Source organism: Mirounga angustirostris, unplaced genomic scaffold, assembly GCF_029215605.1.
Source record: "Mirounga angustirostris isolate CCGP_5_RB_7025 unplaced genomic scaffold, mMirAng1.0.hap1 SCAF_2, whole genome shotgun sequence".
NCBI classification, from domain to species: domain Eukaryota; kingdom Metazoa; phylum Chordata; class Mammalia; order Carnivora; family Phocidae; genus Mirounga; species Mirounga angustirostris.
In genome coordinates, this window is record NW_026991710.1 from 58,568,956 (window position 1) to 58,586,628 (window position 17,673).

At 38.9% G+C, this 17,673-nt stretch overlaps 1 protein-coding gene across 1 annotated transcript in view; it reads right to left on the bottom strand.

Moving 5' to 3' along the window:
- Positions 1–361: 361 nt before the first annotated feature.
- The window catches only part of RASSF6 (Ras association domain family member 6), a 37,289-nt gene continuing 19,977 nt past the window's right edge, over positions 362–17,673 (bottom strand). The window contains exons 4-11 of the mRNA XM_045881779.2: positions 16,924–17,063; positions 10,303–10,400; positions 8,840–9,024; positions 6,001–6,102; positions 5,610–5,661; positions 945–1,063; positions 743–840; positions 362–640 (exon numbers count right to left, since the gene is read on the bottom strand). Coding sequence (XP_045737735.1) covers positions 565–640; positions 743–840; positions 945–1,063; positions 5,610–5,661; positions 6,001–6,102; positions 8,840–9,024; positions 10,303–10,400; positions 16,924–17,063 — 870 coding nt within the window. The 3' untranslated portion in view covers positions 362–564. The remainder of the gene's footprint in view (positions 641–742; positions 841–944; positions 1,064–5,609; positions 5,662–6,000; positions 6,103–8,839; positions 9,025–10,302; positions 10,401–16,923; positions 17,064–17,673) is intronic.

Genomic DNA, 17,673 nt, shown 5'->3' on the forward strand with positions numbered 1-17,673 from the left:
CCAAAAGCCACCGACCACATAGAGACAGTCCTGGATTTCGTAAAGATGCTAGAGTTTTCAGGGAGCTGCGAAACACTGGCCCGCTCCGATTCCTTGGTAGGGTGAGAATGTGCTTCTTTTTTATTTCAAGAGCTGGCAATGCTCAGTGTGCCCACTTCTGAATCACTGCAGAATCAGTTCTACTTCTGAATCATTTCTGAGAATCAGTTGATGATGCTCTAGTTCCCTTGACAGTTTGAGCTAAAAGAAGCTTCAGTTACATGACATCTGAAGACACCATTTAGATTCGAGTTCACTGAGTGTTTTACTATTAAAGTATTTGGAATACACAGTATCCAAGCTTGTTTCAGCTACTGAAACTAAATTCAAGCCCCTTTCAGTGCAACTGTGAACCCTAGTTAACCTCATCACTTCAAAGGGAGACAAGCTTTTTCGACATTCAATTTCCCACAGATTCCAGTTCATATATATTTGTATGCATGCAAGGGTCGAATGCATGCATTCATCAAATAGTAATATCCCTCTGATTCTCTTGGAGTGTTTTAGCAATTGCAGCTTGTACTGCTAAACCGCTGTCTCCGTTTTTCCTACCCGTTTACTGTGAAGACATTTCAGTATAATAGCCTTTTCTGTACTGAATCTGAAAATGAGAAGGAGAAAAAGAGTTATTAAAAACTGAACACATTTTGTGCCCTGGACCTATTAAAGGAATAGGCACCCGGCATGCATGCTCCTGACTTACTTGGTTATTGTTCTTTGGATCTCTCTCTTCTCTTCTTCATTTAATCTTTGAAGGATGGATTCCAGGAGAGAAAAATGAAAGTTAATGTACTGAGCCACCTGGAAAGGGAAAAAACAAAATGAAACCAAAAAGAAAGCAGATTCTGTGAGAGGTGCTGAGTCAGGAGAAGGCAAAGACAGATTTGGGGTGACAGGATCCATACATCACTGCTAATTTCTTCTGCATCTTTCTCCATGAGGAAAATGCGAGCATTGTCTTTGGAAGGTCCCTGCAAGAGCCTATGCAGCAGTGGGACATCTGTCTTCTTTAGCCGTCTCTGCTCTGCAAAGGAAAACAAGAACCAACCATAGTCAGGGATCCATCCTAGAGAAAGAAAGATACGCTGTCTGCTCATTTTCTTTCTTCAGCTCACGCTGGAAGAAGACCTAAAAACATACAACAGGAGGCACTTATTCAGATGAGTAAATTAAATCAAAACCTTTAAAAAAAAAACAAAACTACAAATGGACTCCTTTCTCTTGCTATCTCTTAAATTTGACCTGTATCTCAGATTCTAATTCAGCCTTGCCTTTGGTTCAGATGTTCAGACAAATTAGTTCTACTTATGCTTTTATCAAGCAACACACCCAAACACTTTATAATTTTTCATTCATTCAACAAATTTTTATTGATTCTTTACTAGTTCAGTTACTGTATTTCCATCTTCCCAGTTGTCCAGGTCCAAAACTTTGTAATTATCTTCAATGATTCCCTTGTTTCTCACCCCAATCCAATCCTTGGATCTTCCTTAAAAATATATTCATAGGGGCGCCTGGGTGGCTCAGTCAGTTAAGTGTCTGCTTTCGGCTCAGGTAATGGCTCCAGGGTCCTGGGATCAAGCCAGCGTTGGGCTCCCTACTCAGCCGGGAGTCTGCTTCTCCCTCTTCCTCTGCCCCTACCCCTGCTTGTGTGCACGCTCTCTCTCTCTCTGTGTCAAATAAATAAATAAAATCTAAGAAGAAAATATATTCATAATGTTTTTCACATCATGGGTATTTTTATTATTTCATTCATCTGACAGCTTCACCCATTCAGCCATAATAATGAGATGAGAAAGAAAGTAACTTCCAATCTGGCATATTCCCAGAACTTCAAATTTCCAAAAGTTATAAATACTCCCACCCACCAAAGCACTTCCAGCTTTCTGTCAAAATAGTTTCACATCCGCAATTTCATTTTTATCAGAATGAAACATGAACAGAACACAGTGCCCTTACATTCATCTCCTTTTCTCCTTCCTCAAATATTTTTTGAGTTCCGACTATGTTTCAGGCATTGTTTTCTGTGCTGGGCACCTTATAAAAGAAAGCAGAATAAAATCACTTCCCTCATGGACCTTACATTCTAGTGGAGGACACAGAGGCTAAGGAAAGATAAACCAATAAAACACATCATGTATTAGTGATAAGTATTCAGAAGAAAAATAAAGCAAGGAAAGGGGTAGAAGAATGTGTATGTGTAAACAGGTGTGTACAGGGGACATGTATGCAATTATGGATAGGGTGGCTGAGAAAGGCCTCACTGAAGACATAATATTTAAATAAAGACTGAAGGAGATGAGGTATGGAATCATGGAGCTATTTGGGGGAAGTGTGTCCCAAACAGAGTAAGTAAATAGTCACCCTACAGGTCAGTGCATGCCTAATGCTATCAAAGAGCAGCAAGGGACCAGGGTGGCTAACATGAAGATGAGGGAAGGGTTATTCAAAGTTGAAGAGAACATGTAGTGGGACCAGCATAAAACTCTGGAAGCATAAAACAGTGGAAGACAGACCACTGGAGGATTTGAGAAGTGATGTGATATGGTCTGTCTTACATTGTTAAAGAACAGTCTGTCTGCTATGTTGAAATAGACTGAAAGGGGAAAAGGGTAGACAAGTTAGTCCTTTCTACATTGTCATTTATGAAATCAATTACCTTGGGCTCTTAATAGTTTTAAGAATCAGAACTGTTCTCATCCCCTGGGTGGGATTGCAGAGGATCTAGAGCAAAATTAAAGTTAATATTATCCATTCTTGTTTCCACAGAGTCAGAGTTCATTGCTTTAATTCCTCTACATTTCTGAAGCGAGGGAGAAGCCCGATAATTTAGCTCATCTTATTCACGCACTAGAATCCTCTTCCGACCTCTACATCTTATATTAACTTGGTTTTGCATCCTCGGTTTGTTGCATTCTTAATATTACAGAGCAAGGTTTCTTGCTTCATGAATTTGCTTCCGGGATAATTATTAGAAATACATATTCCCAGACTGGGATTCTTGGATCTGGATGGCTTGGGAATCTGTATTTTTAATGAACTTCTCAGGTAATTCTGAAATGCCCTAGAATTTGAAAAACACTGTTATAGATCATGGGCTTAGTGGATACAAGGTGTTAAAACGCACCTGTCTTTATTTTCCAGATAAATACCTAATAGGTGCTAGAGGTTCCATTCTTTTCTCTGTTCCTGATCCCTAACAGGTGCTAGTTACGATTATCTTCTGTTCTGGAGTTTATGTACGAGAATTTTTGACACCAAAAAAAAAAAAAAGAAAAAATAAATAAAACATGATTTTTACAGATAAAATTTTAAAGAACTACATTTTTGCAGTGAAAAATAGACATTTTTTTTCTGATAAAAATAACTCCTTCTGTCAGGGAGGGAAAAGAGGGTGAGAGAGGTACAAATTTTCAGTTATTAGAAGAATAAGTTCTGAGGATCTAATGTCCAACTTGGTGACTAGAGTTAATAATATGGTATTGTATGTTCAAAAGTTGCTGAGAGTAGATCTGAAGTATTCTCTTTCTCTCTCACACACACACACACACACAAAGCTTTATGTGATGTGACGGATGTGTTAATTATCTCGATCTTGGTAATCATCCCATAATGTAAAAGTATATCAAATAATCACATTATATACTTTAAGTACATACAATTATATTTGTCAATTATTCCCAATTATCCCTCAATAAAGTTTTAAAAAAAACCACACATGCTATTATAAGTTGAAACTACGGAGACAAGTGTAAGACAGAAAGTAAAAAGCACCTGGAATCCCAGAACTTTGAGACCATCAGCCTTACCCTTTGTGTGGCCATCCCTTCGTATACGTCTTTATGCGCACACACAAACACACAATACATAAAGGTGGTCATGTGAAACTTGCTATTTTTATTGTAGCCATGTTTTTAAAAATGGTTTACTTTTTTTTTTTTTTTTTTGCTTCTGTGTTCCTCCTTTTTCTGTACTCTACTCTATATCACCCTAACCCCCTAGCTGGGTAATCGATGTTCATGATTTGATATTTATTATTTCATACCTTTCTCCCTGATCATTTGATCTTATATACCACATGTTGAAATGGGATTTGTAATTCTTTTAAAAAAACGGGATCATATTACAGACATTTGTAGGCATGTTGAGTTTTTCATATAATCAATATTATGGAATTCCCTCCATTTAACTGGTATACATCTAACACACTCCATTTAATGGCTGCCTAACAACGACTTATTTAATCATTCTCCTATGACAGGTGACTTTGTCTTTAATTTTTTGTCATTATAAATAGCCTTGCACATAAATCTATAGGTATTATTAGTCCTTTTATTTTTGTGGAGTAGATTCCCACCAGTGGGATTGCCAGGTTAAAGGATATGTATCCTGTAAATGTTAATAATGTTAGAATGAGTTCCAAAAAAGTAAAGACAGTCATATTTTCACGAGAGTTGCATGAAAATACCCTTTTACCCTTCACCACACAGACATAGGTAGAATCCTTCTGAAACATATTGCCAATCTGCTAAATGTGAGATAATATTAGCATTGTGGGTTCTATTTTCATTGAATTGTCTTTTTGTTATAATTTTGCAAGAACTCTGATATTATAGGTATTTATCTTTTATCTGATAGTTTTCATAATCTACTCTGTGTCTTTTACATTTTTATACAGTCTATTTCTGCTTTTTATTTTATACCTTTTAGTTTTTTCCTAAACAAGGAGAATATGAATATATATGTACACACACCCTTAGGATTTTTAAAATTTATATTATATTTCTTATACTTTAAGCTTTCAATTTATAAGGGCTTTACTCTTGTATATTTTTAAAGACCCAACTTTCATTTTCTTACAGTTGTCCTGGCTTCAAAAATTATTTTATTCTGCTCAATTTCCAACTCAAACATTCTGACACACTATAACTGGAGATATTTCTACAATTTAACAATTTTAGGGTTTTCAAAAATTTCATTCAGTATTGCCTTAGTTTTCCTCTAATCTCTCTTTCATCCCTGCTCTCAGCACCCCACATGTAGCCTCTTCCCAATGTCTTGCTGCTAACCTTTTGCTCCCGACCCCCGAGTTGTGCATATTTTCCTCTACTGAGGGAGAGAGCTAACAGTGTGGCAGTTACTGTGCTACGAAAGCGGTAATAACAAGAGAAATGCTATGCATTGATGACTCCAGTGAGAGGTAGAATGAGAAGGGAAAGCCAAAAAGAGGTATAGGAATCAAGGACTTCAATGCATAACAATTCTTGGGAACTTTCACAGACAACCTCCCTGCCCCACCCCGGGGCTCTGACTGACATTCAGGTAATTAAATGTCTGGCCAACAAGCAAACTCTTTTGTATTATAAGCTCTTCTAGGGTACCTTATTCTTGAGTCATCTTCCTCTGAAATTGTGAAATATAAATAACCTTCTAAAACACCCTCCCCTTTTCCTTCTTTCTCCTTTCCTTCCCTTTCTTCCACAGAATGAGGTTTAACTGCTCTTCTGCCTTCCCTACGGGCAGAAAACTACACCATCCCGGAATCCTATTAAAAGAGTGATCAAGCTTACCTCCTGTTGCAAAAATAATGTAAAGTGCAAAATCTTGGGCACTATTTTCAATCTGTCAATGGAAAAAAAAATAAAAGAACATGAATTCTTTCATATTTGATGGATTGGTCATTGTCAGATGGTTTCTAAGCTAACCAGACCCAGATTACCTACCTGTTTCCTCACTTTCATTTTGCACTTTTAGACATGAAAACTTCTCTACTCCCTAGGAATAATGTAATTTCTCAAGACTCAATTATGAAAAGATGTGATACATAAGAGGATTCTTCAGAACTGAACAACTTAATTTAGATTTACATGTTCATAGGTCTTTTTCAGAAGAGTGCATTTGTGTATCTACAGTTAAATTATATTCAAGAGAGTTGTAGCTCAGTTTCATAATAAAGATCACCTTAAATTTTTGGAGAAGTTGCTCTATTACGTCTTCAGTCCTCATATTACTGTTTATTCTGACCTTAGTTTCTGATCCAAAGGCTGGAGTAAAAATCGATGTCTGGGAAGAAAACAAAGTTCTTAAAATTACATCAAACTAACAAGAGTCAATATGTTGAACCTGGCCTTCTTATGCGCAAAGAAAAATATCCCAAATCACCAGTTTGAAAATTTTGTTCTCTTGTGCTTGCTTTCTTTGTTGTTGTTGGGATATTATGTATTCTTTTAAGCAGCTTTACATCATTTCTAGAGTAAGTTAGGTAAAACATCACTTGAGGATGTTCGAAACATTTTCTTTTTTTTTTTTTTTAAGATTTTATTTATTTATTTGACAGAGAGAGACACAGCGAGAGAGGGAACACAAGCAGAGGGAGTGGGAGAGGGAGAAGCAGGCTTCCCGCCAAACAGGGACCATTCTTCCTGTGGTTAAAGATTTTAAAATAAATTAACTATGACTAAACACAAATAAAAAGTAATATGAATAGTGTTCCAAGACTCTAAAATGAGGTGGGTTCAGCAGACATGGAGCATCTGTATGAATTGAAATATGGATATAAAAATAATTTTTTGAAGTAGATATATAGAGGATATCTGGAATAAACTCTTGCTAAGTTTGAGAAAATTCAATGTTTGTGCACATTGTGAGGCATTGATGAGTCACTCTATGACACATATGACCAGTGCTGATGAGTTCTGTGGTGCCCCGGAGACCCATATGTTCATCTGGCACTGAGGGGAGGGTTTATGTGATTTCATTTTGTTTATATGAAGAATATTTATGGAGTTTGGCAACAGCGCTAGATTAGGATAGGACCTAGATCACAGTGTCTTCTAACTCTAACTCTGTCAACCCCTTAACATTAAGGCCTAAACAGTCCTCTTTAGGATTTCATTTATAAAATAAGAGCGTGGGACTAGATGATCTCCAAGAGCCCTTCCAAAGTGCCAACATAGAATGAATTTGGAATCATGTTTTTCAGAGGGTTAGATTAGTTTTGTTGGCCAAAACACACAATAGAAGAAAATCATTTATTCTTATTGCAAGGATAGAAATATACCACAGGTCAAGTCAGTAGTCGTAACTTATGTACAAATACCATAATCTAAGCCTCTAATATGGGTATTATTCATGTCCTGACAATCTTGGTGTTCTCATGGGGTTTTGTGACATTGAAACACATCTTACAATGACATCAACTTAAACTCCTAGATGCCTCTCACGGCAGATCCATTGATACAGTGCTTTGGGGCTTGGGGCTTTGTTTTGTGGCATCTGTAGGACATATGTGTAGTTCCAGCTCGATCTCTTTTAACCAACAACAATAAAGCTAATGAAATTGAGTTCTTCCTTTGTGCCACACACTGTGCTGAGTGCTTAGCTCACCTCATTCCATTTAGTCCCATCAACCTTGCAAAGTAGGAAGGATGAAGGAACGACAGCTAAGAGATGGAGGTATTTTTTAACTTTGCTCAGCAAGAACTGGAAATCAGGTTGTCAAGCCGCAGCACCCAAGCACTTAGCCACTCTACAGTGCTGCCAACTTAGGGCCAATGCCATTCTTAGCACATCTGGAAGCTGCTCATTTGGAACAGGGTGTTTTCACAGCCTTCTTTAACACAAATCAGCCCCACAAGATGATGACACAGCATAATTATGAGGCATAGAAACCAGGGCAATTGGTAGTTGCACATCTCTGGGGGACTGTCAATATTACTCTATGGCTAAGAGGAAATTCTGGAGCCAGAAAAGTGCCTAATTTGATCAAAGAATTCCCAAGGGAGGTTTCTCCCCACCAGCCTTCAAAGGCACGCTATGGCTATGTTCCCAAGGGTAGAAGAAGGAATAAGGCAGAAAGCCCTCCAGGAGAAAAGCTTCAGATGAATGAGTTAACATTTTGTATTAAAGGGCTTAGAATGATACCTGGCACAGAGTAAGTGCTTTTTAAGTATTTATTAAATGAATGGATGAATAATTGCTGAAGTACATGACATGAAAAATTTGAGTTCTAGGGGAAAAAAATCATGTATTTCCTACCTTCAGCAAAGTGAAATGTCTTACAAAAACAGTGGAAAGGAACACATAAATTTAACACATCAAGTGAGGAATCAGAACACAAATTATATCTAAAGTACAACTATGCTTGCATAAAAAAATATGTATATATGTACAAGGCCTGGAATGGAACGTGGTGAAATGAGAAATTTGATTTATTGGAATAACAGGTCTGCGGCTGGTTTTCTTTCTTTATTTAAATGTTAGTGTTCAAATGTACTTTGAACCAATCTCTCCTGTTGCACTTGCATTATTCAAATGCCATTGATTGATGTATGGGTTTCCTTGCCCAAGACCTGAGTTCCATGATGGCAAAGGCATGGACTGAGTCATCTTGCTATTCCCAGTGCTTGGTGCAGAGCCGCCCCTGAGATAGGGTTCACCCATCACGTTGGTTAACGCTTGGGGTCTGGACTCAGACACAGCTGGATTCAAGTTCAGAGCTGCTACTTAAAAGGAGTGTGCCCTAAGACAAATTACTTACCCTCTGTGACCCTCAATGGACGCATCTAAGGGAGGGAAAATAATGGTACCTATTTCATGGGATTGTTTTAGTGATTAATGAGATAATTCATCAAAATCCAATTTAAAACAGTTTAATACCTAACACTGAGAGAGTACCCGATAAATATCAGATACATGACCACTAGTTTACAATGGCTATTTTTAATTGTAAGTCGAATTGAGTGGTCTTGTTAGAAAAACAGACATTATTTTAAAGGACATGAATGGAATTATAACTCACTTCATGGTTATAGAAGTGCCCGTTAATAGAGGCCCTGTGCTTCTGTAACTTTTTTCTGTCCACCATTGGAGGCTTCATCCTTTTTCTCACCAGGGTTGCTTCGCTCATGGTGCGATAGAGCAGTGGGGATTCTGGCTCTTCTTTTGCATAAGGTTTCAGAGTGCTACTATGATAAGATAAATAACCTGGGGAGAATAAAGGTTATAAGGCCATATCATTTAGCCACCTACCTCTTTGGGTGGATTTGTATATGTATTTAATAAGAAAATATGTAGCTAAGCAGTGAACTATAATGTTTTCAAACAGTAGGAAACTGTTCCATTTTACCTTGGGATTTAAAAAAATTTCCTATTGTAATTAGCATATCACCCAATAGGCATGAGATATTTCATCTTTCTCTAGCACTGGTGCTTAGATACCGATAGATTTTTATGGTAGCTTTGATGCCAAGAAATTGGGATTCCCCTGGGTTTAGATGGGTGTTTTCAAAGAGCTAACAGGAAGGACCTGTATATAAAAGATGCCAACAGCCATCAGACAAAGATAAGGGAATCTTGGAAGGAGCATCATGTTTGTTATTGAATGTGGGTTGTTATGGAGACGGCAGAAAGGACTGCATTGAGAAAGGCTTGGAAAAAATAAATAAACATTGGAAGCTGTTAGTTGATTCATGAAGATAATGTCGGCAGGATACCCTTTTCCGTCTGAATAGAACCAGCCCAGAAATGTGAACCCTGCCCCCAGCCTCAGTCATCAGCTCCTTCCTCCTTGGATCTCCATATATTATATGAAAACCAAATCTATGTAGGATACATAATATCAGGCCTGACACTTAGCAGAGTCTCAGTAAGTGGCAACTCTTAATATTACTACTATCACATCATCATTATGGCTCCTGAGGTCACATGTCATAGGAGCTGCCATTTACCATCGGTTTGTCAAGTTCGATATGAACTTACCTGATGTTCACGTTGATTTCTCTTTTTAAAATAAATGCTTGAAATGACTCTATCAAATATAGTGATTTCAGTATATCTGCCTCTTTCTGGGAAGTGGTGTTATGTGACTATCTATTAACTAAAACATTCAACTTCTAAAAAGATGTAGAATCCAATCTGAGGGGATTGGTCCAACATGAAAAGCTACTGAGTATAATAAATGATCCTAATCCTTGGGGAAAATATTAAAGAATTTTATGTATACAAATTTATTCAAACCATTAGCTTTCCCTAATCTAGTAAATCTAAGTGATTTGATGTAATTTTAAAAATGGTATTTTTATATAGTAAAGTAAGGTTCTTAAACATCATATGAGCACTGTAGTGACTTAAATTAGTATGACCTAAGAGATTTTTTTTTTATTAAATGGTGGTGTGTAAAATGTTAAATCTCAGAGAAACATTTAGGATTCATGATTTACATTAAAAAAGAAGTCTCTCCATTAGGAAGAATTTGATACTTACCTTCTTGGGAATTTGTTGCTTCAGATGCTGGAATCTGGGTCCTGTCCAGATCACTAATACGGTAAAGATCATCAAACTCTCCCCAGCGTGTCATTCCCCTGAAAAGTAATAAATCTTGTAAATGACATCAATTCTATTCATGATGGTTTTCAGACTTATAGTATTAATATAGTACTGAGGGCCTGCATAGGTAGGCATATCCTAAATTATGACAATTTTATGATATTATTAAAATTATATTTATACCAGAATGGTCAGCATGTGTTTTTCCATACTGATTTTAAGCAAATCTGATATAATAATTCAGTTATACCCTGAAAGGCAAGGTTGTATAGATTCTACAAAATGTGTATTCAAATGGAATTAGTAGAAATCAACATAATCCATTGTTCCACAGATATCTCACAATGTTCTTGGGAGAGTTTAGATATAAAAGTGTTCTTTCTGCCTACATGCTTTGAGTTCCTATTGTATTCAGAGCCTTTTTAGGTAGAGTGGCTCTCAGTAAGATGTGGTGCCCACTTTTAAAGCTCTTTACTACTATGAATGCAATTTACAAAGGAGGAAAGTGTATGAGAAACTTCTTTTCTAAAACATTATGATTTATATATAGGATACTAACAATTTTCAATGCATTCTAGTGATTAGAATCCATAGAGCTGGGCAACTACTTATTTTTACCAGCAGGGCCAAGAGTCACCTTTAGGTCTTAGTCAAGTTACTTATCTTCTCTGTGCCTTTGTGTCCTTACATATAAAATGGGGATGATACTAGTAGGAGGTAGGATAGGGCTGCTGAGAAGATTAAATGAGATAACGTGTAAAATTCTTCCAACAGTGCCCGGTATGCATAGTAAGCATGCAGTATGTGTTAAAAGTTATCAAAATCCTCCTCATCTTCATTATCATCCTCCTCATCATCACCTGTATCCATTTCATGGTAGGCCAGGAACCATTAGGGATCTAAGATATTCCGGGGTCTCTCTAGGTTAATGGATACTATTACTGCTGGGACTGGTCTTATTCTTACTAAAAATCTCTTCCGTAATGTCTGTTTTCCTTATGACCAAAACCCATAAGTGGGGGCACATACTCTTTCTAAATGTGGCATTTGTATTTGTAGCACCAATTCTATCCAAATGTCACTGGTGGCAACGAAAAAGTCTTCTTCACACTAGTGATGGTGAACATGACAAACATGATTTTCTCCCTTGATCTTTGAATCCTTTTGATGTCTTTTTATAACTTTTTTTTAAAGATTTTATTTATTTATTTGAGAGAGAGAGAATGAGAGAGAGAGTGAGCATGACGGGGGGAGGGTCAGAGGGAGAAGCAGACCCCCTGCTGAGCAGGGAGCCCGATGCAGGACTCGATCCTGGGACCCCAGGATCATGACCTGAGCCGAAGGCAGTCGCTTAACCAACTGAGCCACCCAGGCGCCAATATCTTTTTTTTTTTTTAAGATTTTATTTATTTATTTGCGAGAGAGAGAATGAGAGACAGAGAGCATGAGAGGGAGGAGGGTCAGAGGGAGAAGCAGACTCCCCACTGAGCAGGGAGCCTGATGCGGGACTCGATCCGGGGACCCCAGGATCATGACCTGAGCCGAAGGCAGTCGCTTAACCAACTGAGCCACCCAGGCGCCCGTCTTTTTATAACTTTTATATTATTTGAGTCTCATACTAGTCTTATGATGTAAATAAGGTAACCCTAATGTATTTGTTAGTTAATTTTTCCATAAGCTCTACTATCCAGAAGATAGCCAGTTAAATGTCAGAAAAGTCCAAGAAGTATGGGTAATAACGATTTCAAAGGAGACCTATTCAGGTCCTGACTCAGAATCAAGTTATTCTTTTTTTTTTTTTAAGATTTTATTTATTTATTTGACAGAGAGAGAGACAGCGAGAGCAGGAACACAAGCAGGGGGAGTGGGAGAGGGAGAAGCAGGCTTCCTGTGGAGCAGGGAGCCCGATGTGGGGCTCGATCCCAGGACCCCGGGATCATGACCTGAGCTGAAGGCAGAGGCTTAATGACTGAGCCATCCAGGGGCCCCAGAATCAAGTTATTCTTAAGCTAGATAAAATTACCCATCTTCCCCAATCTATACGAGATTAATTATCACAAGGAGGCAGATGTTATTATCATAGAAAGAGTGTTAGCAATGGGGAAGGCGCAATACCAATGAAAAGCGGAAACTAAAGTGGGAAGGCAACCTGAAGCTATTTCATATGGGGGAAGATGAGAATGCCCAAGAGCGCCACACTAGTGGTATTCCAAAAATCCTTGGTAATGTTGGCGGACTTGACACTTGTCCTCACTTTCTTAGAGTTTAGTGGTGTCACACAAATACAGGGGGACAAACATGGCTCAGTACATGAGTGTTTGGCCCTTTTTCCTCCCTACCCATCTTAGTAGAAAGCACCAGGGTTTTTGTTTGTTTTAAATATTTTATTTATTTATTTGACAGAGAGAGAGAGAGAGAGAGAGAGAGAGAGAAACAGAGCATGAGCAGGGGGAGGAGGCAGAGGGAGAGGGAGAAGCAGGCTCCGTGCTGAGCAGCGAGTCCAATGCAAGACTTGAGATTCGACTCAACTTGTTCCCAGGACCCTGGGATAATGACCTGAACAGAAGGCAGACGCTTAACTGACTGAACCACCCAGGCGACCCACTTCTGAAAGCACCAGTATTGAGCTCTGGATTGTGTAATTCGAAGAGACATCCACATACAGTCGTTGCACATGACTACACTTGAGGGCAGTTAACCAGAGTTGTTCAAAGAAAACTGGATGGAACTTTATGCAATATCACATAGTGTAACTTGCCCAAGCACGGGACTGTTAGCACTGCTCTGACCATGCTTCAGGATGTGTACTGTGGTAAATTTGAACTGTGGGGAAGTTTTCTGATGAGTTGCAAAATAAAAAGGAGGTAGTAATTTGATAAACAAAGGGAATGTGGTCATTTTTCTGCCTGTGTTGTAAAAACACACACACACACACACACTATTAAGGTTATTCAAATGTATGCCTGTCCGGCTTCTGTTTCTTTCTTTCTTTCTTTCTTTCTTTCTTTCTTTCTTTCTTTCTTTCTTTCTTTCTTTCTTTCTTTCTTTCTTTCTTTCTTTCTTTCTTTCTTCCTTCCTTCCTTCCTTCCTTCCTTCCTTCCTTCCTTCCTTCCTTCCTTCCTTCCTTCCTTCCTTCCTTCCTTCCTTTCTTTCTTTCTTTCTTTCTTTCTCTTTTCTTTCTGTTTTTTTTTTTTTTTTAAGATTTTTATTCATTTCTTTGACAGAGAGACACAGCGAGAGAGGGAACACAAGCAGGGGGAGCGGGAGAGGGAGCAGCAGGCTTCCCGCTGCACAGGGAGCCCGATGCGGGGCTTGATCCCAGGACCCTGGGATCATGACCTGAGCCAAAGGCAGATGCTTAACGACTGAGCCACCCAGGTGCCCCAGGCTTCTGTTCTTTATGTCATTCTGTCATGATTTGTACAAAATGTGCCAAAGCTGATTTCACAAAGATTTAAAAAAAAACAAAAACAAAAACAGAACTGAAACCTGGTGCAAGCAAACGTAAGCTCAGTAAGGCTGGGAGTTTTTTGAAAAAAAAATTTTGAAAGATTTTCGAAACAAAATACTTGGACCAGATAGGAAAGATCAAAGTACTGCCCACAGGATTGTTTCCATAAAGGATCACAAGTGGTCACAGTTCAAACAAACTGATTTATATTTAAGCTTCTACCACTCCCTTTAAGCTGACTCAGGGTGACTCATTTCGAAGATAATTAAAACAAATTAGCATGACAAACTGATGACGCTCTCAATGGCTGAACCGAAAGACCAGACTGCAGCCTTTCCTGCCACTGAGTACACAACTTCCCCGTCTTTTACTCCATGTCCACCCACTGCAGATCCCACATCTGGGACCCTGTGGGAGCAGAGGGAGAAGTTCTGCACACAGGCACCCAGGACAAGAAAGGGGACTTGAGAAGTGAAAGTGAGGGAATCGTCCCTTTCTTCATATGATTTCCTTCAATGCTCAGAATTTAAGTGAATGCCCCCTTATGGGGGGCAGCCAGAGTGACTGTGTCTAGGATTGGACTGAAACAAAGAATAGGATGTCAGGTGGCCATGTGCCCCGCTAGGGAACCAGAGGCCAAGGAATAGCCATTCCAAATCATGCTGCCCCTTCCAGCTGAGTGTTGAGCTGGTTCCCATGAAAGAGTCTTGGCTGACTGACCACAACTGAATCTAATCTTGCTCTTGAGTGTGAGAGGGATAGCATCTCTTTCTGATCACTCTTAACCTCCAGAAGGATCTGATACCCTTCACTTCGAATGTTCTAGTAAGTTTCATTACTGTGGTAAAGGGCAAGCTAAGTTCTCTAGGGAATTCTTTCTCAACTTGAAACTAAAGATCGTTCCTGTTTAGTTCACAGCAATGTTCTTTCTGATAAACACTGAAAAATGCCGTTGGTGTCGATGGAAGGCACATCATGAGAATATTAATTTTTAACTTGCCACCGTGTGTATGGAGAGGCATCAATATTACTTTGCCCACCTGGTCTCTTGAAACTTGTGCCCAAATTGAGGATTTTTAGGAACAAGTGTTTTGAATGTTAATTTGAAAATTTAAAAATATCTTGGGGTAGCTATTTAAAAAAAGGCTTCATGTGATAACACAAGTACCTCACTGAATCTCCTTGACATCTTTGCTTAATGTTCCATCCTTATTAAGTTTTCATGACTCAAATAATGAAAATGCATCAAAAGCAGCTGGCTGCTCAGAGAACTTTGCAATGAGTTTTTAGGTAACATGAATGATGATAGCTAATTTTGCCAAATTCATATCTTGCATGGTTATCTCAAAGCAGAGCCCAGGGGTAATTTCTCCTTTTACAGGATGCTCCTAATCACTTAGAATCTTCAGCCCCATCAGTCATCTGGCCTCTGACGGTGAGGGATGTGGGGCTTCATCAGGCTGCCCAAATCTGTGGTGTCCCTTCTGCTGTTCTACAAACACTGGACCCTTCGCCCATCGGCAACCATTAGCCTGGATGGCTAGTCAGAAGCAGTAGATGGAGACCATTTTCACAACAGAGCAGAGGTTAATTTCACTACCGGGCTTGTGGGCTGTATTCAAGACTCTATTTTGAGTCTCTTCTTTGTGCCAGGCACACTGCGGAGCACCAGGATAACAGATGAATAAGGCATGCTCCATACCCTGAAAAAGCTCGCAGGCCAGAGGGGGAGGTAGGTGCATAAAGATGCAATTAAGGGTGTATTTTGAAAGTGACCTAGGAAAAACTGTCAGTGCACCTCGTACAGAAGAAATGGTCAGAAAATGCTTTCTGCAGAATGTGTTACCTTGTTCCCTGACCAGAATCTGAAAAGACTGAGAGAAGGGAGTTGGGAAAATGGATGTTGAAAAGCAGGGAGGAAGGAAAGTAAGAAGCTGCATGGTATGTATAGAGAATTACAAAATGTTCAGAACTGCTGGAGCATCATGTCTGAGCAAATTGGCCAGGTGCAAATCATAGTGGGGCGTCGGTGGTTTTTCCAAAGCAAAAGTGCGGCTTCCCTCAAGGTGATACTTGGGTTCTCCCTGCTTATGGTGGAAGATCAGATTGAGGAAAAGGTCCTGGCTCTCTCTTCATCCTCTCTTCCTAAAACTCCAGCCCATCTGGTTATAGATGTTATAGATGGCAGGATGGGTAAGGAGAAGGCTTGGTACCTCCACATATACGCAATAGGGAGACGAGCTGGGAAGTTGAGGATTAAAAAGGAGGGAACGTAGGGAATTAGGAATAAAAAATAAAAAAAAAATATGTACGATTCCTTCTGGGAATGTTTATTTTTCTAAAAATTGCAAAGGAGAATGAAAAAATTCAGCCCAACTTTTGTATTCAGGGTACAGTTGCATAAACCCACACAGAGGACGGTCTTGTGCAGTTACTGAGCTTCAAGGGCAACTTTGTCGTGTCCTGTTGAACAGGATCAGGACAATCAGGAGGTGCATAATTAAGGTTCCTTTCCAGAAAGCAGGAAGAGCCCTCTGTTCCAAGGAGAGGAGAAATTTTATCCCCCCTTTCCGTGATCATGCCAGGCCTAATGGAATCTTGTCTTTATATATATATATATATTTTTTTTTTTTTTTAAGATTTTTTATTTATTTCTTTGACAGAGAGAGAGATCACAAGCAGGTGGAGTAGCAGGTAAGAGGGAGAGGGAAAAGCAGGCTCCCCGCTGAGCAAGGAACCCGATGTGGGGCTCAATCCCAAGACCCTGGGATCATGACCTGAGCTGAAGGCAGACGCTTAACCAGCTGAGCCACTCAGGTGCCCTAATATGTTTTGTCTTTTCTAACAAAGGAATTCAGTCTTCCAGGAGAGAAGCAACACAGCAGAGAGATAGACCTGAGGTCTGCTACATGGTATTTGGAGATTTTGCACAAATAACCCAGCTTCTCAGAGCCCCGGGTTCTGAACACCTACTTTACAGAGTGGCTGGGGATCAGATGAGATCGTGTTATAAGCATTCGAGCTCCCATCTTTAAGAGTCCACACAATAAAGGTAAGTAAATATGAGGATGATCTTCTAAGGAGTTAAAACATGAAAGACAGCTTACCTTTTGGAAAAGACATCTGGCGACTTCACTTTAGTAAAAGAAGCGATTTGCCTCTCATCTTGGATTTTCAGTTGTATAGGCCGTTTTACTCCCCAGGAAATGTCCAACATTCCTTCAACAATTGGTTCTCCATCTTCTGTCTGGGGAAGAAACCAATCATCTCAAACACGGTTTTTGTATTATTTATAGAAAGTAAATCTTTTAACGGAAAATGTAGAAATCAAGTCTGTAAGACATTTTAATAGATAAAAATAAATTCCCCAGTGGGGTTGTTTGGCTTTTCAATTTATCCTCAAAATAATTCATTTTTGGAAACAGCTATAACCAGCCAAGTGAGTAAGGCATAATGGTAATGACATGCCCACCAGAGGGCATAGTATGCTAAAATGCTTTCTGAACTCCAACATTCTTCAATGAACTGGAAGTTTAACTCTGTTATCTTCGAATTAAAACAGAACTAAACACTATACTAAACTAGAAATCGAAGAACAGCTCTTCGGAGACTTAGTGGCTGTTTCCTCATTTCTGAACAGGAAATTTTAACTCACAAAATTATTATGCAGGATGAGTGGAAAATGTACGAAAATGGTGTTAAATGTGTAACAGAAATTATTTATTTGAAAAAATCAATAGCATTTGACTAATTTTTAAGTTGGAATTATAACAAAAGAAGGAAATTCCATGCAAACATGGATTGTGTGCACTTATTTAATCTCGTCTAAATCCGTAGGCCTCTTCTTTTCTAGATCT